At 39.5% G+C, this 25,337-nt stretch overlaps 1 protein-coding gene across 3 annotated transcripts in view; it reads left to right on the top strand.

Annotated features, from left to right (window-relative positions):
- The window catches only part of ZNF451 (zinc finger protein 451), a 72,129-nt gene that overhangs the window by 1,959 nt on the left and 44,833 nt on the right, over positions 1-25,337 (top strand). For 2 of the 3 annotated variants that reach the window (XM_004580480.3, XM_058661827.1), the window contains exon 3: positions 6,580-6,660. In XM_004580480.3, the coding sequence (XP_004580537.2) occupies positions 6,580-6,660 (81 nt within the window). Of the gene's footprint in view, positions 1-6,579; positions 6,661-8,073; positions 12,097-25,337 lie in introns of those variants that run through there. The other variant, XM_058661833.1, reaches the window with a different exon arrangement.

Genomic DNA, 25,337 nt, shown 5'->3' with positions numbered 1-25,337 from the left:
GACTAGTATTTCAGGTTTGATTTGTAAAAACATCACCTCTCTGATTTTTCATGAAAATAAAAATTGGAATGGCACATTGCTGTATGAACTGTGTCCCTTTGAGAAACATTTGGAAAGATGTTTGTTTTGTATTCTATACAATGAAGAATTGCATTGTGATTTGTGACTAGTTAAAACAGGCTTGTGTTTAACCAAGCTTTAAAGGTATTTTTTACATTTTTGTGTTATGTAAAAAGGATTTTTGCATTAAAAATAAACAATATGTAATCAGTGTATTGCATTTTCATCCTGATGTGACATGTTAAATTTATCTTTGTTTCCAAATACAGATTCAAAGGTTTGACCAATGCAAGTGCAGTACTGGAAGAAACATTAGAATTCTTTTTGAAGATTTATTTATTTTTATAGGAGAGGCAGGTATACAGAGAAAAGGGGAGAGATAGAAAGACCTTCAGTCTGTTGGGTCATTCCTCAAATGGCTGCAACAGCTGGAGCTGAGCTGAACTGAAGTCGGGAGCCAGGAGCTCTTCTGGAGCTCTCACATGGTTGCAGGGTCCCAAGAACTCCCTGGCCTTCCCAGGCCTTAAGCAGGGAGTTGGATGGGAAATGGAGCAGCCAGGACACCAGCCAGTGTCTGTATGTTTTGCTAGCGCTTGCACGTAGAGAATTAGCTGATTGAGCGGTCGTCTATCCCCTATCTATTAGAATTTTTTCCTGAGCTGGGCGTTATGCCGCCACAAGTTAAACCCCTGCTTAGAATGTCTGCATCCCATGTTGGAGTGTCTAAGATGGAATCCTAAGTTCTCTGGTTCTGATACTGGTGATGTACAGCCTGGAATGCAGCAAGTAGTGGTCCAAGAATTTGAGTTCCTGCCACCCAAGGAGGAGACCTTAATTGTGCACCTGGTTTCAACCTGGGCCAGCTCTAGTTGTTCCATCCTTTTGGGGAGTCAAATAGTGGATGGGAGATACCCACTACTGTTTATCTTATACATTGTCTTTCCAATAAGGAAATCTTAAAAAATACCATTTGTCTTTAAGCATGCCACTTAAATGATAAGTGATGATAGCTTAATTCTGTTTTAAAATAGAATCTTTGTTACCCAGTGCTTGACTCCTTCGGATAATGCTTACCTAATAAAGATAAAAAAGCAGTTCTCTGTATAAGTTACTTGTATTATTTAGATACAGAAAGTGTTATGTCACTTGTTGACTGTACTGATTTTAGCTTTATTAATCCAGTTTTCTCATCTTTAATCTAATTGGTAATGCAGCATTATCTGTATGATTACAGAGCTCTAGAGTACTCACAGGATGTTGGAGTCATGGGACGCCATAGATGTGGAATAATTATAAAATTTAAAGCTTGTTGAAACATGTAGAAAAGTGTACAGCTTGGAAATATGTTAAATTTTTGCCAGTTCACACCTGTGTAAACATTTTCCAAATCAAAAACCAGAATGTTGTCAATGCACATTTTTCACTGAAATAATGTTGCTTTCATTTTCTGTTTAGTAAAAGTCTCCGATATTCAGTCAATTTCTGTATGTCTTCTTAAACTGTGGACATTTTTCTCAAGTTTTTTAAAAAAAATCTTAAAGAAATTAATGCTTATTTGAGAGACAGAGAGAGGGAAAAAGAGATTTCCTATCTGCTGATTCCCTCCCCAGATGCCTGAACTGCTGGTGCTGGGCCAAGCCAAGCTGGAACCAGAACCCCAGATGTCAGTCTCTATCTCCTGCATCTGTGGCAGAAACCCAGAAAACTATGTTTTCAACGGTTAGTTCTCAGGGTGCACATTAGCAGGAAGCTAGAGTCAGAACTGGAGCTGGGACTCAAACTGAGGTACTACCTGCATGGGATTGAGCATCCCAAGATGGTATGATTGTTTATTGTGCTATCATGGGCTTCTGAGAGAACCTGTCGTAGTTTTTGTAATAGTAGAGGGATTTTAGGTTTACACTACGATTATTGGTACAATGTGAAATCATTGAACACATGCGTCTGAGCAAAAGGAAGTAAAAATGAAATTCAATAACTAAGATCTTAGTTTGCATATTAATAATTGAGCTATAGGCATGGGCATTGGCACAGTGGTTTAAGTACTTCAACACCTGTAAGGAACTTTCTGGCCTTTGATTCTACATCCTCCTAATAAACACACTCCCTGAGGGCAACAGGTCATCCCTGATGTAATTGGGTCCCCACTGTTCTAGTGGGTTCCTGGGAGAACCAGCGGATGAAAGATAACCAATCTATCTCTTTCTTCTGCTTTTCCAAAAAAAAGAAAACCCCTTACAAACCCCATTGGCTATAGAAGGAAATGTTCTGACAATATGTCTTCAATTGTAATGGGTTCACTAAATAAATCCAGTGTGAAAGTGCTGACGCAGAAGTTAAGTACCTTAGAACCATACAGATTCAGGGCCCGGCACAATAGCATAGTTGTTAAAGTCCTCGCCTGGGATCCCATATGGTCACTGGTTCTAATCCCAATAGCCCTGCTTCCCATCCAGCTCCCTGCTTGTGGCCTGGGAAAGCAATTGAGGATGGCCCAAAACTTTGGGACCTGCACCTGCGTAGGAGACCCGGAAGAAGCTCCTGACTCCTGGCTTTGGATTGGCTCAGCTCCAGCCATTGTGGCCGCTTGGGGAGTGAATCATCGGATGGAAGATCTTCCTCTCTTTCTCTCCTCCTCTCTGTATATCTGACTTTGTAATAAAAATAAATCAGAAAAAAAAAACATACAGATTCATTGCAGATATATTCTAACCTCAAGTATCAGTGGCTTAGTTTAAGTGATGAAATTGGGGATTAAAAGTATGGAAATAGTTTTAATAGGTGCTAGAGTTTTTCTTTTTAAAATATAAAGTACATAGTTTTTTTTTAAAGTGTGGTTTATCACTTTGGCAAAGGAAGTAGTTACTTGTATTTGCGTAAAAGGACATTTTTGGGTAGAAGAAAAATGGACATGTTATTCCAAACTGGGAAACAATTGGGAATTTTGGAGGCTAGGTTTGTTTAAGTGGGAGAGATGTACCGTAAGGTAGAGGTCATGAATAATGGACTTCAGAACTGTAAAGGAGGCAGATGAGAACTGTTTCGGAATTTTGAAATCAGCAGTATTGCAAAAATTTTTACTCTCATATTGGGGAAAAAATCATGCAATTTAGAGTTTTTAGATTTGCTTCTTTATACTTAGTTCCATATTCTGTGTTTAGAGAATTGTTTGAAGTAAACTGCTGTTTTTGTAGATCACATCTTTGTTGCTGTCTTTTTGCAAATTGTAGAAAATTGTTTTGGATTGGAGAATTAGTTTTCTTTTTTTAAAAGATTTATTCCATTTTCATTACAAAGTCAGACATACTGAGAGGAGGAGAGACGGAGAGGAAGTGGAGCTGCCGGGATTAGAACCAGCAGCCATATGGGATCAAGGCGAGGGCCTTAGCCACTAGGCCACGCTGCCAAGCCCGAGAATTAGTTTTCTAATAACAGCCAGTTCTATCTTTTTATTTCACTGGGAGACTTTTAACTTAGTGTGTTAGTTCAGGTGTGTTCCTAAATTGCTTTACTGTGCTGTGCCTCTTCTGCTTATTTGTGTGATATTAGGAATTTAATTCTTGGATTTTGCTATTGGTTACAAGAGGGAATGAAAAATGATTGATTAGGGCCCGGCGGCGTGGTCTAGCGGCTAAAGTCCTCGCCTTGAAAGCCCCGGGATCCCATGTGGGCGCCGGTTCTAATCTTGGCAGCTCCACTTCCCATCCAGCTCCCTGCTTGTGGCCTGGGAAGGCAGTTGAGGACGGCCCAATGCTTTGGGACACTGCACCGCGCGGGAGACCCGGAAGAGGTTCCAGGTTCCCGGCATCAGATCGGCGCGCATCGGCCCGTTGCGGCTCACTTGGGGAGTGAATCATCGGACGGAAGATCTTCCTCTCTGTCTCTCTCCTCCTCTGTGTATATCTGGCTGTAATAAAATGAATAAATCTTTAAAAAAAAAAAGAAAAATGATTGATTAGTTGAGAGGATAGTCAGATCAAACAACTTAGAGGATCACATACAAAGTAGTAGTTTCTCACAATATAGAAACATTGTGGAGATTAAATCAAATAATGTATATAATCAATTTTGCACAATGTTACAGGCTCAATTAATGTCCTCTGTTGGCAGTAAAATAAATGGAGTATTGCATGTTTTGATTCTTTAATTATGTTGAAAGCTTTTTCATATCTACTAAAGTTTGGTATTACAGTACTTGCATGCAAATATTTTCTGCTGGGGTAGTTATGTTTCCATTAAGCATTAAGGAGGTTTTTTTTTTTTTTTTTGTAATTTCTACCAGACTTTCCCTTAGTTTACCACCTCTGTCATTACTGAGTGAATGAATAGATAGTCTAAATCAGTTAAGCTTTTTGTCATCTAAAAATCCTTGGTTCTTTTTATTTTCTTTATTAGTGTGAATCATGAATTGTTCTCTTTTGTGCTTCCAAAGTGGATGCACGTCTGTGTCATGTTGTACTCCAGTGGTAAACTTATTGTACTTGTTTTCTTATCCATACTCTTGTTCTTTCTACTGCTTCTGCAACTACTTTTAAATCCTGTTTGTGACTATTCTCCTTACTGCTTAATTTTAAGCATCTTTTTTTTTTTTTAAGATTTATTTATTTTTTGTTACAAAGCCAGATATACAGAGAGGAGGAGAGACAGAGAGGAAGATCTTCCGTCCGATGATTCACTCCCCAGGTGAGCCACAATGGCTGGTGCTGCGCCGATCCGAAGCCAGGAACCAGGAACCTCTTCTGGGTGTCCCATGTGGGTGCAGGGTCCCAAATCTTTGGGCCATCCTCAATTGCTTTCCCAGGCCACAAGCAGGGAGCTGGATGGGAAGTGGAGCTGCTGGGATTAGAACCGGCGCCCATATAGGGTCCCGGTGCGTGCAAGGCGAGGACTTTAGCCACTAGGCCACGCCACTGGACCCTAATTTTAAGCATCTTTCATCTTTACTTTTTCTTTGTGGAAGTTCTGTGCTGCCCTGAGGTTTTCTTAGGTTACTCTTTCTGTGGGCCTGTGATAAAAGGTTGTAAAGCATGTTTCTCTTTTTTTATTACGAGTTTTAAAATTATAATTTATTTGAAAGGTAGCATTAGAGAGATGTTCCATCAGGTGATTCACTCCCCAAATGACTATGATGGTCACACTCGGCCTGGCCAAAGCCAGGAGCCTGAAACTCTATCTGGGTCTCTCACAAAGGTGGCAGAGGCACAAGCACTTGTGCCATTTTTCACTGTCTTCTCATTTATCAGGAGGCTGGATTGAAAGCAGAATGTCCAGGGCTTGAACTGGCACTCATGGGATGCTGGTGTTGCCAGCAATGGCTTAAGCCCTTGTGCCCCAGTGTTCTAATGTGTGCACTAGTTCCCCTTTCCCATCACCTTGTTGGTTCTGTATCCTTGTATTTATTAGTTACCTGGCTTTCCCCACTCTACATACCTGTTTATGTGATTAGTCTTGTTGAAACACAGCTCTCAGTGTTATTCCCATCTTATTTATTCTCTTTTTGTCTAGAATAAAATCTAGGTTTTTAAATCCTGTCTGTAAAGAGTCATCATAATTGGGAAGGATGGAGAAGACATTTGACACGTAGTCTGTAAGGGGTGGGGTGGAGTTGCTATGTCCGTATTAGCATTGTTCCTATATTTTCTTCTTTGGAAATAGGTGTGGCCCTAATACTTTATTTATCTGGGTTTAGGCTTTCCTCTTAGTGTGCTTTTTATTTTGCTTTGTTTTTATTTTTTGAAGATTTGTTTTTATTGGCAAGTCAGATATACACAGAGGAAGATCTTCTGTCCGTTGATTCACTCCCCAAATGGCCTCAGTGGCCAGAGCTGAGACTATCTGAAGCCAGGAGCCAGGATTCTCTTCTAGATCTCTCACACGGGTGCAGGGTCCCAAGGCTGTTGGTCATTGTCAACTGCTTTCTCAGGCTGCAAGCGGAGAGCTGGATGGGAAGCAGGGGCCAGAATATGAACCTGCAGTGCTATGGGATCCTGGCACGTGTAAGGCAAGGATTTTAGCCACTAGGGTACCAGGCTGGTCCCTTGTTTTTAAGATTTATTTCTTTTTATTGGAAAGGCAGATTTGCAAAGAAAAAGAGAGAAAGAGCTGAACACTGCGGTCCCAAATGGCCATAATGACCAGAGCTGAGCCTGTCTGAAGCCAGGATCCTCCTCTGGGTCTCTCACATGGGTGTAAGGTCCCAAGGTTTTTAGCCATCCTCCACTGCTTTGCTGGGTCATAAACGGAGCTGGATGGGAAGTGAAGCATCTGAGACACTAATTGGCAAACATGGGATGCAGTGCTTGGAGATGGAGGATTAGCCAGTTGAGCCAGTGTGCCAGCTGCCTTTAGGTTTTGTTCTCATTTCCTTATTTACTCAGGACATTTTCTTTTGGTCTAGTTACTTTGTCACTACTGTGGCTGAGGAATTCTTGCCCATCCTAAAAACATTCATTGTTTAAATGCCACTTTAATTTGCAGAACTCTTTATGACTTACATACATATGTTCAATTCTGTTTTAGGAAGGACCCTTAAGACCTGTTCTTGAGTACATTGATCTGGTTAGCAGTGACGATGAAGAACCTAGCACCTCTCATAGTGATGTAAGTATGTTACATTTGCTTTGCATTTCTTCCCTTGTGTCTCTTAAGAGCCATTGTCAAGTAACTTAATCAGTGGTGGTGGTGTTTAGCAGCCACAGTGCTTTAGAGAATGGCCCATTCCTGTTACAGTGAACCATAATGTGTGGTCAGGGGGATTCTCTACCTGGAACATCATCTTCAAATTTGTTTCTCTAGTTTCAATGAAAAGATAACATGACTTCAGAAAGTGCTAAGCCTAGGAGGTGATTCCTGATAAAGAGGAAACACTAGGACATCTGCAAGTTGATTTGCCTCCTATTGCCCTTCCCCTTTGCTGATTTTCCTCAGGCTCCCTATAGAATGTAATCTTTCTGTTCTTAAACTATGTGACCAGGGAAAGTTTTTTCTTAGAAGAAAAGGGTATGTGATAATCCTTTAGGAAATAGAAGTGGGGAACCTTTTATTGGTGATATGTTATTTCTGATCTCTTTCAGCCGCCTTTCCATGTTTGGAGTTACTTATTGTGACTTACTAAATGTGGGTTTGACCTTTAGCCCAGTACTTTGTTATTCTGGAAATGGAATTGGGCCCTTTGTGGCAATCTTGTGTTCATTTCTCTTTGCCTTACCCCAGATTTTTACTAGTGGGCTGTTTGTTGATGGATTAGGGAATTCCTGGCACTTGCTTGTAGTGCCCAAAAGCATCTTGCTCTGTTACAAGGGGTTAAAATTTGGGTTTGGAATACCTGGACTTAAGATACAGTTTTACTAGTTTTGTGATATAAACTACACCTTTTAGCCAGTGATGTGTTTTAACCAATTAAAAAAAATACCTACCTCACAGGGTTGTTGTGAGGATGAAATGGGATAACATATATCTAAGCTAGCACTTTAAATCCGTAAGCTTGAAAGTTAGGATTGTACACGGAAGTTTAGTTATCCATGGTGAGTATATGGCACTGACTTTGAAAGGACTTAAAGACAACTTTGTTAAGAGAGTTTCAGTAAAGTTTGTTCCTTTTGGTGGAACTTTACTCAAGTTTTCTGTACCATCATTAGCTTCCAATTGCTGGTTTATATGTTGAAGTGATTTTTTTCTTCTAATTGTTATTACCTTGTGGTTGTATTGCCTCTTATTCTTGCACAGGACCAAGTAGCAGGCCAGCATAGCACCGCTTGAACTGTGTTAGTTTTACTCATTTTTAGGCACCTAGATGAATGCCAATAGTTAATGCTGGAGTGGTAACTTCAGGTTTTGACCTCTGTGATCACTTTGATGATGTGTAGTGGATTATGTCTTTTGTTGTTAGTTGTAATAACTTAAAAAAAAATTGAGTGCTACTTGCTGGACATGCATCTCTGCACTTGAAAGTTAACATATTAAAAAGCATATTTTTTTTCTTCCTTGGTTTTCTTGTTCATGTGGATAACCCAGAGAATGCCTGAATCTAAGGTGCCATCCTCTGAGAGTCATCGCCCAGAAATGTGCTCTAGCTGCAGTCCTCCTCTTGCCGTTGGAGACAGCAGCTCCTCCTTAGGGAGTTGCTCCAGCAGTCCACAAAGGATAGTTTCTCCACCTTCCTCTGTTGAGAACCCATTGGAGAAACAGAAAAATGATCAAAATAATTCAGATATTAAGATTTCTGATACAGAGACACTTAAACCATCAGAAAATGATCAGAGTCTGCCTTCACCTTTTCTTCTGATCCCCCAAGAATCCTTGACTTCTTCTGAGGTTAAGGAGGATTTACCTGTAGAGTCGTCTTCAGCTTCACAGCCTGGACAGGATGCTATCCTCTATCTCCAGACCCAAGTGGCAGAGATGTCCCGAGTGATACGCGACCTGCAGTCTAGGAGCTGTTTTCGATTTCATCATTCTAGGCCGAATGAGAACTCCTCAGTTCCTTGGGACATACCTACCTCTAAAGAAGAAAATTTATCCACCGTTGAAGAAGAGCCTGATTGCAAATCTCCATCAGTTGATGACAAAGGGCAGCCAGCTGACCCCAGCCAATCTAGTTTCACAGGTCTTTTGAAGAGAATGGAGCAAAGAGGTGTTATAAAGAGGGTAACATTGCAGTCTGAAGCAGAATCATGTGAAGGGAAACCTGATTGTGTGACTTCTAAAAAACGTCTGGTTCCTCCATTACATCCTCTCTTGAGAATTGCCACTACTGAGGTTTTTAAAGACCCTGCTGATTGCCATCCTTCTTCTTTCATGGGACACAGGGTGTATCCTGTGGCTAAGGACACCTCTCCTTTCCAGCCCAATCCACCAGCTGAGGGCCCTATTGTAGAAGCATTGGAGCACAGCAAAAGAGGAAGCACAACATCCCCTCTCGATTCTACCTCAAAAGAAATGGAGGTCATGGGTTGTAGGTTCTATCATGCTGCCTCAATTGCAGCCCGAGCTGCTAGCTACATGGCCTACATGACTCAGTATCAGCGTAAACTCTGGGAAGACATGGAGGATCTAGTTCATGATCCAGAGTTTGATCGTGGAAGAGCAAGATGCATAATATCTGATGGTATGGATGCAGGCCTTTGGCAGCTTTGTACTACTAGGGACATCATGGACTCTGTAGTCAGAGTTATGGCCATGGCAATAGACTACAGAAGGCAGGCCTGGCTCCGACTTACATCTCTGAGTAAGAAAACTCAAGAGAAGATCTCACACTTGCCGTTTGATGGCACTTCCCTTTTTGGACAAGATGTGAATGCTGTTGTTGCAGAAGAAAACAGTGTAAAAGAAAATGACTATAAGGATCACAGGTACTATACCCAGCATCGATACTTTTATAGTCATGATCAGAAAGCACACTATTACAATAGAGGATATTCCAAAGGAGATTGGTACAAACCCCGAAACCACCCATATAGATATAGAAAAAAAGGAGACTCTCCAGAACGCCATGGATACAAGAATTAGTAACATATTCACATTTAGCCAGTCGTCCAGGAACCTGTTTGTTCCTTTCCATGGAAGCAAATCTGCAGATGGGAAAACATCACAAAAACTGTTTGGAATGGTCCAAGGTGGTGTTTGGATTCTAGACATTTGGAATGAAGAATGTAATAAAAAAGACTCACACTTTTTTGGCCAAGTAAGCGATGAAAACTTCTGTAAGTTGGTTTGGGCAAATGTTTACCCCTGATTTCTAAGAAGAGGAGGATGAGGGCACTCAGGAATCTGAATCCTCTTGTGGTTAAAGAAATATATGTAGATTGTTTCCCAGGAAGATTTACTGGTAAACTGAGGACTAGCAAATTTTGAGTCTGGAAATAAAGTACTAGTAGATCTCCAGTTGCTAAAACCAGAAATCATCTTTAGGTCATCAATTCTTTCTTGATCAAACTCAAGCTTGACAGATTTTGTAGAAAGTGAAACATCTATTACAGTTTCTGTCAAGACTATCAACTCTCTGAGAGTTAACACTACTATCAAGCTCTGTGAGACTTCAGTATCAGCTATGAAGTTTTGTCAACTGGAATTCAAGTCAAATTTTGCCAAATCCACTTTGTATCTAGGTGGAATATCTGTGTGGGTCTACTGTGGACATGAACTGGAAAAGAACCATTTGACCTGTTAGATCTCTAGACATTTTCACAATAACTATCTTCATCAAGATTGATGGCTACCATACTATCACCTCTCATAATACTAAATGTGAGAGAAATGCTTGTTGTCATCAACCCCCATAGCCTTTGACTATTCTGAGATCAAATCATCATGGTTTCTCATCGGGCCTATCACCAAAATGGCCTTCTTAGACAAATCTGCTTTCAAACAAGTTAGTTGTTTTCGAGCTTGATAGTATATAACACTTCAAATACAGAAAGAGATGGACACTTTGGTGCCCTGAAAATAAGGATGCCATTCATGCTATCTAGGCATGCAGCTCTGAACTCTTAATTAAGAGCGGAAATTTTAAGCATGCCTCATAGTCTGCTTCCCTACTGTAATAAAGAGGGATGCCATCAGTCTGCATTTTGTTGAGAAATCTTGAGATTTAGAGAAGAACTGGATATAGGGAAAAAGAACAAGCGACACAGTTCTGTTTCTGGATATCTACTTAAATGATGATATCCATGAATAATTTTCTTGAAGTCAAGACTTCTGGGTGTGGTCTTGGTTAATTGATTATTTAAGCTACTCAGACTCACCATGAGAGATGACTTATCTTTTTGCTCTCAATAGTATTTTTCCACCATCTGGAACTAGCAGCAAATACCTCAGTTATGTTTCTGACAATATCTTCCTTTTAATCTCAAGGCAGTGGCTCTATCTTGTGTAAACCCTTTATAACATGTCTTCAGGAATGGAGAAAATGTCAAGTTTAAGAGGTCTGAATGAATATATCACCTGTTATTATCTGCTTGACAGCCCCCCAGAAATGTTTCAGATAGACTTACGATTCTGAAGTTTCTTGATTTGTCAAACACCTGCTTTTTAAATTTCTTTCAGTCTGCTTGATCATGATGTTTTGGGTATATGCTATTAGTGGAATATAGCACTGATACAGAATGTATGTGGTTTTTGTTGTTGCTGTAGTTTCTTGCACAGTGGTGATTGATATTTTTCCTAGTGCCCGACTTTTTGATAGTTTTTGGAAGCTCATATCCCTTCCCTGTCATAATTGTAGCAGCAGCCCGTTTTAAGTCTACTTTTCTTTCTCCCCCTATTTTTGAGCCATAAAGGTGAAGGTACTATTTCCCCACCTGAAAGGTTTGAGATAATCTCATACTGCCGTATTGATCCTGGTCATCCTATTTGCAGATTGACTGAATAAGTGCTGATAAAACAGATCCTTTTGCAAATTTAACCAGGTAATATCTAGAGTTAATATTTATTTTACAAATGTTTTCAGAAAGTTTTAACTTGGATTTCAGTAGGTCCATGCCCGTTCTCTAAAACTGAACTATAGGAAGACATTGATTACCTGAGGGCCTAAGAAGTAATACGCAGATCATCAAGCAGACTCATGCCCTTGATTGTAGTTTTTCTTGTGTGAAAATACTACAAGGGATTTCACTGGATGGACAGATTTTGGAAACATTTTATGTGGCTGCACATGAATATTCCTGTTCAGCTTGAGATACTTTAAACTGTTTGACTTTTCCATTTCTCTCCATTTCTTTCTTGAATTAGGATGCTGTGTCACAAACTGGGTGATTTTTGAGATACCCTTATTTTCCAAAATCTAAACCAAAATAAATAGTGCTTGGAGGAATGATGTCTGAAACTGCTTTTGACGTTTTGCTTATCATTTTCCTACTTTGCTTTTTTTTTTTTTAAATTGTGGTAAAAACCGCATAAAACTTAGCACCTTAACCATTTTAAGTGTATATTTCATTACTGTTAACAATGTTATCATTGTGTAGCTCCTCAAGTATTTGTAAAACAATATCACTATTTTCTGATATTTATGTTGCTCAGTAATAAAGTAAAAGTAACTTTGCGTAATCTCTCTTATTGGTATACCTGTGCGTCTCCAGGGAATTTAGTTTTTTCTAAAAGTGAAAAAGTACTGGGAAATAATCATCTTAGTGACCAAACAGTAACTTCAGAACGTGTTTGACACTTGAGTTAAAATGGGGACAGTTTTTAGCTATGGATTTGTTTCGTGACTACAGAAATAGTCATTTTAACTTGTCCTTTTTACATCATATAAGTTTCCTCTGTCATTTTTAAATGATGTTGTTTTAAAACTAGATTGATATTTGATCTAGGTAGGCAGCCCAAATAGAGCAGGAAACGTTGCAATTAGATAATAGCATTACAACTACCCTGTACAGAACCTGCAACAAAATTTCTTATTGGGCTGACTTTCTGGGAATAGTTGCAGGTTTGATGATTTGGTATTCTTGGAAGTTTTTAGTCTTTTTTCTTAAAAAGTTATTTCTTGTCATAAATGTATGAGACAGTAAAACTTAACTGTGTACAAAAAAATACTGTTTCCTTCGTTAACAGGAAGTACATTTTAAAATTCCACAGTTTTGTTGGGAAGGTTTTTATGTCTTCCATATATTGTTAGTATTTACGTGAATACTATGATTTGATCTTGTATTTTATTTTTGTCACTATTGTATTGCACTATCTAAATATACTCTTCCTCCTGAATGGTTTGTATTCATAGCACTGTCCATTTCAGAAGCTGATAGGGTATACTTCCTTCCCTCTTATTTATTAACTTCACAGAAGTAGTTTTTAATTACTAGTGGTTAGTTCAGTTTTCTGGGCTATTAAGGCAACTTCGTTTTCTGTTCTTAGGTTTTAGGTTTTCTGATTGAGTCATTTATCTTACGTCTCCCCTTGTTCTTTAGCCATGGTAATGCAACTTCTGTCTGATAAGTGGTTGTGTTTACTTGGTCAGAAGGAGCAGACATTTAAAACAGTAAATTTGCTGACACTTTATTTTTTTTAGACCATGTGACAGTTTTCTTATCAGTATGATCAAATTTAATTTTTCTTTTTAATTGTGTGGCTACTTGTTTATCAGTGTAATTTCATTTATTTGGTAAGACCTCAAGATGGGAACATTAGCAGTCAGGCTACTTGGATATTAGTACTCTTAGTACTGCACTGATAATTAATGATATTAAGTGACCTGATTAATAATCTGCTTGAGCCTAGTACATTGGGGCTAACTTTCCGGTGGTATAAACAAGGAGGTTGAAAAAGACCCACAGCAGAATCCCTTCTGAGTTTAAATTGGGATGCTGATATGGACATGCATTAGTAGTAGTAATATTTAAATATTTTTTTGAAAGATTTACACAGAGAGGTTATCCCATGGTTCACTCTAGATGGCTGCAAAGGCCAGGCTGAAGCCAGGAGCTTCATCTGGGTCTCCCACATTGGTGGACAGGGCCCAAGTACTTGGCCCATCTTCTGCCGTCGTTCCCAGACCATTAAGCAGGGAGCTGGATCAGAACTGGAGCAATCAGGACATGAACAGGTGCCTATACGCAAAGCCAGCATTGTGTGTTTTACCCTGTTTGTCACAGTGCCAGCCCCAACACTGACTATTGAATGTTGAATTGGGATTCTGATGAAACCGTAAAGTAGGGATTAAATCTTTATAGTAGTGGTTTAAGGGTTACAATAATGAAAATCTGTTTGAGGCATTTTTGCCCAGTGTTAGCAGGTTTTTAAAAAAATTTATATTTTAATAAAATATTTTTGTTTTAATTGGAAAGGCAGATATACAAAGAGAAGGAGATACAGAGACAGATATTTCATCTTCCAAATTACTCCCCAAGTGGATGCAACAGCTGGAACTGAGCCAATTCAAAGCCAGGAATTAGGAGCTTCCTCCAGGTCTTTCATATGGGTTACAGGGTCCCAAGGCTTTGAGCCATCCTCTGCTGCTTTCCCAGGCCACAAGCAGGAAGCTGGGTGGGAAGTGAGGACTTAAGCCACAAAGCTACCATGCCAGGCCTGCCATTTTTCTAAAAAAAATTATTTATTTTATAATTGGAAAGCCAGATATAGAGAGGAGGAGAGACGGGAAGATCTTCCATTTATTGATTCACTCTCCAAGTAACTGGAACAGCTGGAGTTGCACTGATCTGAAGAATCTTTTAGGTCCCCCACATGGGTGCAGCGTCCCAGGACTTGGGCCGTCCTCTACTGCTTTCCCAGGCCACAAGCAGGGTTGGATGGGCAGCTGAGCCCCGGGATTAGAACTGCTGCCCACATGGGATACCAGCACATGCAAGGCAAGAACTTCAGCCAATAGGCTACTTTGCTGGGCCTGCCAGTCATATCATTTTGATGTTAACCTGTTAATTTGCTGCTTGATCTTTTTTTTCTCTTTATACAATGCTTATTTACAAAAGGGTTCCCAACCTCATTCTTTGTCTTTTTTTTAATATCCTTTTTACTTGTGGTATTAGCATTTCTCCATATCCTCATATGAATTTTTGTCTATGGGCAAATGCATTTAAAAATTTTTTTAAGTTCATTGTGCACTTAGTGCAGCTTGATATATCCTTTTTTTTTTTTTATAAAGATTTATTCATTTTATTACAGCCAGATATACACAGAGGAGGAGAGACAGAGAGGAAGATCTTCTGTCCAATGATTCAATCCCCAAGTGAGCCGCAATGGGCTGATGCACGCTGATCCGATGCTGGGAACCAGGAACCTCTTCCGGGTGCCCCACGCGAGTGCAGGGTCCCAAGGCTTTGGGCCGTCCTCAACTGCTTTCCCAGGCCACAAGCAGGGAGCTGGATGGGAAGTGGAGCTGCCAAGATTAGAACCGGCACCCACATGGGATCCTGGGGCTTTCAAGGTGAGGCCTTAAGCTGCTAGGCCACGCCGCTGGGCCCTGATATATTCTGTTTTAAAGTTAATCAATTTTCTAGGTCTTAAGGGCGGTTTGGTTTTCTTGAGGTAACTTTAAAATGACTTACTGGGATTTCTGATGCCTTGTCAAGAGTTTGTGAGAGTTCTTAGGTTGCCTGTACTTTATTTTAGGATTTTCTAAGTCTCACAGGTTGTGTTCTGTAGGACTGTAGTCTATATTCCTTGGTAGAAATGAAGGTAAATGTTTTATATTTGGTGATAGTGTTTGAAAAGTATACTTTGACTTTAAATGTATAAAGTATTGTATTATAAGGTCCTGTTAGTAATTTAAAAAGTTACTTTAATTTTTAATTTTATCATACAATTCTGTGTAGTCTGGGATTCCCTCCTCCCCCGATTTTCACCACCCCCCCAGATTGATTTTTCCCATATTGTCACAGTAGTACATTTTTTCCTAAGGAGTTAAATTCCACCAGCCTGCTATTTAAGTGTGCCCAGACATTGCTGGCACAGACAATGTTAGACAGTCCATCATTCCATTGTCTAGGTCCATGGTTGTTGTTGGAGTCTGGCTCACTGCTCACCAGTGGCTGGTGGGTTTTCTATTCCCTGTGACACTGCTCTGCCGCCGTAGTCTCCTCTCTGTGTGAGGGGTCTGCAGGTCTCTCCATTGATTGCCTGGCCCCTGTCTTATATAATCTCTCTGTGCTTTACCTTAATGATTCTCCGTCATCTCGAGCATGTCTGCACCCTGTGCCGCCATCTTGATTCTCTATGAGATAGGAATTTTTTCATTTTTTAAAAAAAATTATTTTTTTATTATTATCAGGTTTATTTTGATTTAATTGGAAAGGCAGATTTACACAGAGAAGAGGGGATCTTCCTTCCGCTGGTTCACTACCCAAAGGACCTGAGCCAGTGCAAAACCAGGAGGCAGGAGTCAGGAGCTTGTTCTGGGTCTCCCAGGTGGATGAGGAGCCAAAGAGCTTAGTCATCCTCTGTTGCTTTCCCAGGCCATAAGCAGGGAGCTGGGTGAGAATAGCTGGGACAGGAACCAAAGCCCTTGCTGTCACTTACAGATGGGGCATTAGCCTGTTCAGCCACCGCATAGACTCTTATTTCCCCCATACTTATCACAGTAGTATGGTCCCTTGATAACAGTTGGAAGTTTAATTTTCTGCTATTTAGCATATCATGGCATTGTAATATAGGCAAAGATAGAAAACTAGTATATATATATTTTAAACATTTATTTGCGTAAAGCTTTCTACTGTTAGGTGAACAGCCAGATCTTTCTGCTTTGAAACAATAAATAGTCATATTTCGGTAATTAATCTTTTCCTAGTGATTATAACAGCTTCTATGTGTTCTAGAGCAGGAATAGGAAGCACCTTGATAGTATCCTAATCTTCCTGGGAAGAAAGTAAACTAGAAACTGCATGTATAGAAGGTAAATGTGTGAGATGCACTTGAGGTGGAAACTTATCCCTGACTTGTAGGTAAGGAAATAAAACTCAGTAGTCATAAAGCAATTACTCAATTTGTGGAACTTAGGTTTCACTGTGCATTGAAGACATCAAAAAGACTTTGAAGTCTTAATTCAGCATTGTACTGGGCTGCTTCCGTGTGTCTTTCAAAATACCACTCATTTTACCTGTGACAGAAATTAATTTCACATACACTAATTTTCTTTCCTGAACTTTGTGTTTATGACCATCTCATCCCTTAGCATTTAATATGTTAATCAGTTCTTGGTTATTTTATTTTCAGATCAGTAATCCTGTTATCACTCTTGTATTGAGGCTTCACTCTGCTGGACAAAGATAGTTTTGATTAATTATTGGGCTCTGTTTCATGGCCGATTTGTATTTGTTTCAGTTATATTGTTCTGCCCATTCCCCAACATCCCTACACCATGGCCAGCCTTTTGTTTGCTAATTCTTTTTGTTTCAGTTATATTTAATTTTTTTTAAGAGAAACAGCATTTCTGTATTAAAGCCATTTCTTTTTTTTTAATATTTATTTATTTTTATTACAAAGTCAGATATACAGAGAGGAGGAGAGACAGAGAGGAAGATCTTCCGTCCAATGATTCACTCCCCAAGTGACTGCAACGGACAGAGCTGCGCTGATCCGATGCTGGGAACCAGGAACCTCTTCTGGGTCTCCCACGCGGGTGCAGGGTCCCAAGTCTTTGGGCCGTCCTCGACTGCTTTCCCAGGCCACAAGCAGGGAGCTGGATGGGAAGTGGAGCTGCCGGGATTAGAACTGCTGCCCATGTGGGATCCCGGGGCTTTCAAGGCGAGGACTTTAGCTGCTAGGCCGCACTGCCCTGGCCCTATATTTAATTTTTAATTGACATCTTGAGAATATTGACTTAATGGAAGGAAAAGAAAATGTTACAAAGCAAATGATACTGAATTGAAAAGTCTTGATCTCAGCAAGTTAAGTCATAGCCTTGGTTTTTATACTCTCAAAGGAGATGATACTCAGAAGTCCTTTGACAAGTTGAAATGTAGTGTAATTACACAATTTTTCTTCATGTTCATAAATTTTTATGATGAATGATGATATACATACATGTATTCTAAATTGTGTTTAATAGCATGTAATATTTTTATTTAATGCTATTGGATTGTGTTCACTTTGATTTTTTTAAGGTTGTATTGCAATCCTAGCAATGGACTGACATTGAAAATACTATACTTTAATATATGTATTCACAATAAAGAATCTTGACTTAATTCGAACTGTAATACTGCAACTAGGTGGAGGAATCCACCAAGGAGGGAGGGCGCGGGAAGGGGATGGGGGAATCCCAGAGCCCATGAATCTTTGTGACATAATGTAACGTAATTAATAAAAAAAAAAAGAAAATAGAAAAACGGATACAGCAATAATCAAATATTCTTTGAATAATTCTAATGGTAAAATTTTACTTTTTTTTTTTTTTAGATTTATTTTATTTTTATTACAAAGTCAGATATACTGAGAGGAGGAGTGATAGAGAGGAAGTGGAGCTGCTGGGATTAGAACCAGTGGCCACATGGGATCAAGGCGAGGACCTTAGCCACTAGGCCACGCTGCCGAGCCCAAATTTTACATTTTGTAAGAAAACTTACCTAATGAATAAATGCAGACCATTATTAATGTTATATAGGATTGCTGGAATGAAGGGCTCTTCTTTCTTTTCTGATTTTTTTGATTTAAATTTTTCATGATACAGTTCCATGGGATCAGGGATTTCTCTTTCCATCCTCCCTATTTACCTCCCTCTACCACTGTTTTCCCTTATTCTACTAAAACAGTATCATCTGGAGGGCAGTTCTTGAAATAAAAAAACGGGCCTAGTGCTGTGGCATGGCTGGCCAATCTGCCACCTACTGTGTTGGCTTTCCACAGGGGTGCCAGTTTGAGTCCCAGCTACTCCATTCTAATCTAGCTCCTTGCTAATGAACCTGGGAAAGCAGAGGAAGATGGTCCAGGTGGTTGGCCTGAGTCCTGCTGCATCCATGTGGGGAATGCAGAACAGCTCCTGGCTCCTCACTTTGGCCTGGGCCAGTCCCAGCCACTGTGGTCAGGTGGTGAGTGAACCCATGGCTTTTTTTTTTTTTTTTGTTACACACTAATTTTCTGTTCAAACATAGAAGCAATTTCAGTCAGGTGATAAGTTGTTTTGAAGATCTCTTTTTTAACATCTTATGTATGCCCATCAAAATTTTATTCCTTCTACTCACTTTCTGTGACACTTTGTGATACTTGCTATTCTCCAAGGATAAAAAGAATCCTTGGAAAAATGCAGCAAAATGTTGTAAAAGTCATTTGAAATTAATAAACATCAAAGAAATTGGCCAATTTCATTCTTTTCTGGTCAATACAGGGAGATTTAATCACTTGTCTTAACCTTCTGTACAAAAAAGAAACAATTGGAATATTTCCTCAGAAGTGTTTATATTTGAAATTGCATTGAAATGCATTCTGTGGGGGAAGACAGTCTGTCAGCACTTTGGCAAGGATGAGCCCTCCATAAGTGGGAACTGTCAGTATTCTGCCTTCAGCATACATTGCTGAGTGTGATATTTGAAATAAACTTAGGAGAAGAAAAAAAAAGGCACAGACTGAAACAGTGCCATATCTATTTTAAAATGATTAAATCTGTGATTTCTCATTTTTCAACATTGCGGTTGTAGATGTTAATTTGCAAAGGTAGAGTCACTGCTTTAATTCCGCTTTCCCTTTGAGTTGCGGTTGCCAAGTCTAAACTTGGGAAGGTACAGCAGGAAGAGGTGACTTGAAGTGAGCAGGTGTGTGTGTGTGTAGGATAGAGTGAAAGGACTACCCATAGATAAAATCTGAAAAATATATTCATGAAACCCCTATAGAACATTTTAAAATAAAGCAAATATGGCCAGGGTTGTGGTAAAGCTGACATCTATGATGTGAGTCTTCCATCTAGGTGTTGGTTTGGGTTCCAGCTGCTTCATTTTCAATCCAGCTGCCTGCTAATGTGCCTGAAAAGCAGCAGCAGATGCAGAAATGCTTGGCTGTCTGCCATTCACGTGGGAGACTTTGATGAAGTTCCTGGCTTTGATCTGGCTCCATGCTGGCTGTTGAGACCATCCAGGGATAGTGCAGGCCCGTAAACTTGAGCCATCATTGACTGCCTTCCTAGACGTTTTAGCTGGGAGATGAATTAGAAGCAAAGATGCCAGGATTAATGAGTGCTAGTTTGTGTATCAGCTGTTTAAACTGTTGAATCTGGTATTAGTTAGCTTCCTTTTGAACAAACTTGAAAATTGCTTTCTAGCTTTCTATTCTAAACAGAAGCAATGTAATATTTTTAAAGTTTCAACTATTAACTTGACTAAGTCTACTTAATGTTTTAAATATATTTAAAAGTATAAAGTCATGCTTTGTATCTTTTAAAATAACTACACATAGTAAGTAAAACTTTTTTTTTAAGATTTATGTTATGTGGAAAGAGTTAATAGAGAAAAGGAGAGACAGAGATCTTCCATCCTTTGGTTTACTCCCCAGATGGTTGCAGTGGCTGGAGCTGGGTTCATCAGAAGCTGTGACCTAGGGACTTCTTCTAGGTCTCTCATATGGGTGCAGGGGCCCAAGGACTTGGGTGGTACTCTGTTGCATTCCCAGGTTGTAAACAGGGAGCTGGTTTGGAAGTGGAGCAGGTGAGACAGGAACCAGCACCCATTTGGGTACAGGTGCCAGCTGACAGAGGATCAGATCAGCCTGTTATACAGCTATGTGGAGCCCAACACTTTATGTTTTAACTAAATTTCTTTTGCTTTAAAGTAATGAAGGTGGGGGTGGGACAAAAAAGTAATGAAGGCTTTCTGAGATCTATGTGTGTGAGAATACTTTTCCAGTAGCCATTAAACCCATGAAACTGTAAATGATTTCTCTTGGTTGTTTGATATTTTCCTGTTAGGTTTGTAAGGAAACATAAACCAGTCATTGCATCTCTAGGGAAAAGCATATTTTTATAAAGATTTATTTATTTTTATTGGAAACACAGATTTACAGAAGCAGAAAGATCTTCCATCTGCTGGTTCACTTCCCTAATGGCCACAATGGCTTTAGCTGAGCCCTCTGAAACTAGAAGCCAGGAACTTCTTCCTGGTCTCTCATGTGGTACAGAGGCCTGAAGCATTGGCCATCCTCTGCTGCTTTCTCAGGCACATTAGCAGGTAGTTGGATCAGAAGTGGAACAGCTGGGACATGAACAAGCTGGCACTCGGAGGTTGAAGATTAGTCAGTTGAGCCAACGTGTTGACTCCTGGGGCAAAGCATTGTTTGAAATGTTAAATGTATTGCATTATATTCTTTGTAGATACATTTATGTCAAACTTCATTTTGTAGGACAGATTAGTGATTTAAACTAAGGTGATTATATACATTCCTATATTATAGAAGATTGAGATCTTGTTGATTAGTAATTAAAAATTTAATAATTTAGCATGTTTGTTATGGTAAAACCATTAGAATATAGTTAAAGAAAAGGAAAAACTGAATTTAAAAAGAACCAAAAATAACATTTTGATTTTTAGCCTTCTAGATTTTTTTGCTTATTTATAAGGTCATTTTTACTTAAAAAACACACACACACATGTATTTTATGGGAAAATGGAAATGTTCATCATCATTAGTGGGGTTTTTGGTAATGCTGACATTAGTTTTCCTACTTAATTTTAGTACTTATGGTTTATACTTTCACAGCAATGTATAAGTTTGAAATTTCTACAGACTTTTTTGAATTTGACTAATAACTAAAACCAGTTGCTGAAAATTTTCTTCTGAATAGTGACTCTCATTGAATATCAATAAAGATCTTTTGATAGGCATTTATGAGTTCGTAGTCTGAACGGTTTCTGTTGAATTAGTGTCCTGCAAAAAGACAGTCGCAGTGCAGCAGCTTTGTCATTAGGCTAAAGGAAGTTTGTTAAAAATGGGTGAGTACCAAGAGAAATGAGTGTTAGCTTCAGCTTGAGTCCTTGTTCTTACAGAGCGGTTTGACCATTGAAACTGTTTTATTTTGAAAATGCCACTATTTGACAAAAGGAAGAAATTCTATTTCAGGCTCCCCGAACCCGCACATTAAGGCTTCTGCTACTCACACTAGCTATTACAGAAAAACCCTTCCCTTTCTTCTCCACGATCTACCTTATTTCCAGAATTGGGATTTTTTGCTGTAACACTACCAAGTTACATACACAGATAGATTTTGTTCTGTAGGAAGAGAATTCCTCAGCCATTTATACTTTCTTGGACATGTGAGCTCAGACTTAACCGGTGTCCTGAATCTGACTGTCATTGTAGGACAACCCAAACTTGATTTGTTCATGTTTCACCTCCAGTTTCAAATAAAAATGTAAAAACCGTATGTTTAAGAAGGAAAGAATTTCATGGGAACTGAGCCAGAATGTGCCTTTCAGTCTCTTCTGGCTTTAGAATGTCCTGCATAGTTTTGTTCAGTTCTGGATATGGAGAGAACCTGGCGCAGAGAATGACCTAAATGTGTAGGCAAATAGAGACCTTCGGCACTTCAGTATTTTCTCTAAAACTTTCCTTTATTTCTCTCTGCAAAATAATTTAGTGGAAACTTCTATTAATATGTGTCTTAGAAATTAGTTCAAGCTAAGCCAAGCAAGTACTTAAAAAATATGGTTTTATGGGTACTGATATTTTGAGTGAAACTTAAAGCTCATTGATTTAGAACGAATTCACTTTATCTTCAGAAAATTACATATCTGAAATCTTGACCTTTCTTTAAAAAGCTTCAAGAACCTAAATGATAATTCAAGCTACAGACTTTGGGAGAGCTGGTGAATCCAACCCGAGATAAGCAGTCCTGGGATTTTATGATTTCACTGAAATTATACTTCAGTGTCTGACACTATTACAATGGAAATTCCCAAGCTTAAGAATTGAGTGTTTTATTTTACCTTAGTTTTTACGACATGTTTAAGATATTTTTATCTGCCCTGTAATCAGTTTACTTTCTGTTCATATTCCTGATAATACTGTAAGTTTTGGTTCTTTATGGTTAACTTAATTATAAGGTGGTCATGAATTTTTTTTTTTTAAGATTTTTTTTTTTTAATTTCAAAGTCAGATGTATAGAGGTATATATATATAGAGAAGGATAGACAGAGAGGAAGATCTTCTGTCCGATGATTCACTCCCCAAATGACCACAATGGCTGGATCTGTGCCCATCCGAAGCCAGGAGCCTGGAGCCTCTTCGGGGTCTCCCACATGGGTACAGAATCCCAAGGCTTCGGGCTTTCCTCAACTGCTTTCCCAGGCCACAAAGAGGAAGCTGGATGGGAAGTGGAGCTGTCTGGGTTAGAACCAGCATCCAAGGGCCTGGCACAGTGGCCTGGTGGCTTAAGTCCTCACCTTGAATGTGCCAGGATCCGATATGGATGCTGGTGTTCTAATCCCGGCTGCTCCACTTCCCATCCAGTTCCTTGCTTGTGACCTGGGAAAGCAGTCAAGGATGGCCCAAAGCCTTGGGACCCTGCATCCGTATGGGAGACCTGGAGGAGGCTCCTGGCACCTGGCTTCGGATTGATGCAGCACCAGCCATTGCAGTCACTTGGGGAATGAATCATTAGACGGAAGATCTTCCTCTCTGTCTCTCCTCCTCTCTATATCTGACTTTCTAATAAAAAGAAATTGTAAAAAAAAAAACAAAACAAAAAAACCAGCATCCATATGGAATCCTGCTGTGTTCAAGGCGAGGAATTTAGCCACTAGACCACTGTGCTGGGCCCAGTGAATTTTTTCTCTTGCATTCTAATAATTAAGAAGTGTTTGTTTTATCATGTAGGTGGACATTTTTTTTTCTCCCTTGGTTATTCATTTGAAAGGCAGAAGGAGAGCATATGTCTCTGCTGGCTCACTCCCCAAATGTCCACAAAAGTCAGCCCTGGGCCAGGCTGAAGCCAATAGTTGTGAATTTTATCCTGGTCTCCCATATGAGAGGCAGGAACCCACATACTTGGGCCATCATCTCCTTTGTTCTGGACACTTTAGCATGAAGCTAGATCTGAATCATGGAGTCGAACCAGGCACTCCAGTGTGAGATGTGAGCAATCCCAGAGATGGTGCGGGGGCCAAAATACTTGGGCCAACTTTTGCTGGTCTTCAAAGTGCATTAGCAGGGAACAGGATTAGGAGTGGAACGGCTGGGACTTGAAAAGATGACCACGTGGAATGCCAGCAATAGATTTAGGAGAAACCAAAGTGGCTATACCACAATGATGGCCTCATTTTTTTCCCCTCTTTGTTTCATTTTTTAAAGAGTAATTTTATTTCAGAGTTACAGAGAAAGATGTTCCATCTGCTGATTTGAAATTTTCCAGGTGGAATCCAGAAGCCAGGAACCAGTCTGCTAATGGATCCATGAAAGGCCTTATTACTCTTGTATAGTGTTTTGATTTCTAGAATTTGTTTTCTATTCTTTTTAAAATTTCTCTCTCCTTGCTGATACTGCTAATCTACCCATGCATTTTGCCTATTAAACATTATTAGGATTGTTAACATATTAATCACATTTAATTTTAAATTCCAAAGTTCTTGCCATGTCTAAGTCTGGTTCTGATATTTGCTTTCGAGACTGCTCAAGCTATATGTTTTCCCTTTTAGTGTTTCTTCCAATTCCTTTGTTTGAAGTTGGATTTGATAAACTGCATAAAAGGAAAAATATGTCAAATGTAAATAAGACTTTATAGTATTGTGATGGTGATAGGTGTGTTTAGGAAGTGGTGGGGAACCTTTTGTAGCCTTATGATTAGGTCTTAGTCATTCTTGTGAACTGTACTAGTGTTTCTTGGTTCTTTCTCCCCCTCTGTTAGGTGGCATGGGATGCCCACAGGGGGCTGATTTCCCTAGATTGATCAGTCTGTCATAACCTCCTCCCCTCACACCTCCCACAAAGTTAGGCTCTGGTAAAGTAATAGTCTCTGAAGGTGAGTCTTTTTAAGAACAGAATGCTCTGGAATATTTCAGCATAGTTATTTTTCCCTTTTGCTGCCAGAAGCGTAATTGGATTTTCTCAGATCTTCTCTGTGAGAACATGGTAGAGTTCCTGTGGGTAAGCTTGCAGAATTGTTAAGGGCCCCTCTGTGGCCAGGTGCAGCAGTTTTTTTTTAGCCCCTCTCTCCCTAGACTTTTGTACATCGGACCTCCAGGAATTTGTTGATAGAGCGTTGATAGTACAGATTTTCCTGTCTGAGTACAAGTAACCTTGGAGGTTTCTGCCTTAGTGAGTTGGTGCTCTATATTTGCCTCTCTGTCTCTTCAATTTGGGGAAAGAGTACTAGCACTGTCCCCAGGACCTTGTTTTTCTGGTGAATACAAGGATTGGTTTTTCAATTTAGCTTTCTACTTGATGTTGGGGTGGAGTGGCAACATCTTGAGTTGCTTAAATGTTGCACTGGAGACTGGATGTTCTGGCTTGATAACATTACCGTATTAACCCAGAACAAAGCTTTTCAGTGTGTAGCCAGAGGTGGGGAACATCTGGCCTGAGGACCATGTAAAGCCTACAGAATCTTTGGTTTGCCCTTGCCAAGCTAATCACAAGCAGGACTCAAAATCTGTAGGTTAATTTTTAAGTTATTTCTACATGGCTTGCAGATGATGTCATGGCCCTTGGCAAAAAAAGATTCCCTGCACCTGAGCTAGATGATTACAAAAAGTGATTTGTTAGATGTTCTAACAGTTATCTTCTCCACATTTTTGACAATCAAAGATGGTGTAGATAATTGCCTGGCCAAAAAACAAAACAAAAAAATAAAACATATCAAGACAGATTTTTAGAAAAATGATAAACTGAATTGTTCTTTTGTACAGTAACTTTGA

The sequence above is a fragment of the Ochotona princeps genome, chromosome 1 (genome assembly GCF_030435755.1).
Source record: "Ochotona princeps isolate mOchPri1 chromosome 1, mOchPri1.hap1, whole genome shotgun sequence".
NCBI lineage: Eukaryota > Metazoa > Chordata > Mammalia > Lagomorpha > Ochotonidae > Ochotona > Ochotona princeps.
The sequence above is the reverse complement of the archived record's forward strand: the minus strand, read 5'-3'. Positions and strand labels throughout refer to the sequence as shown.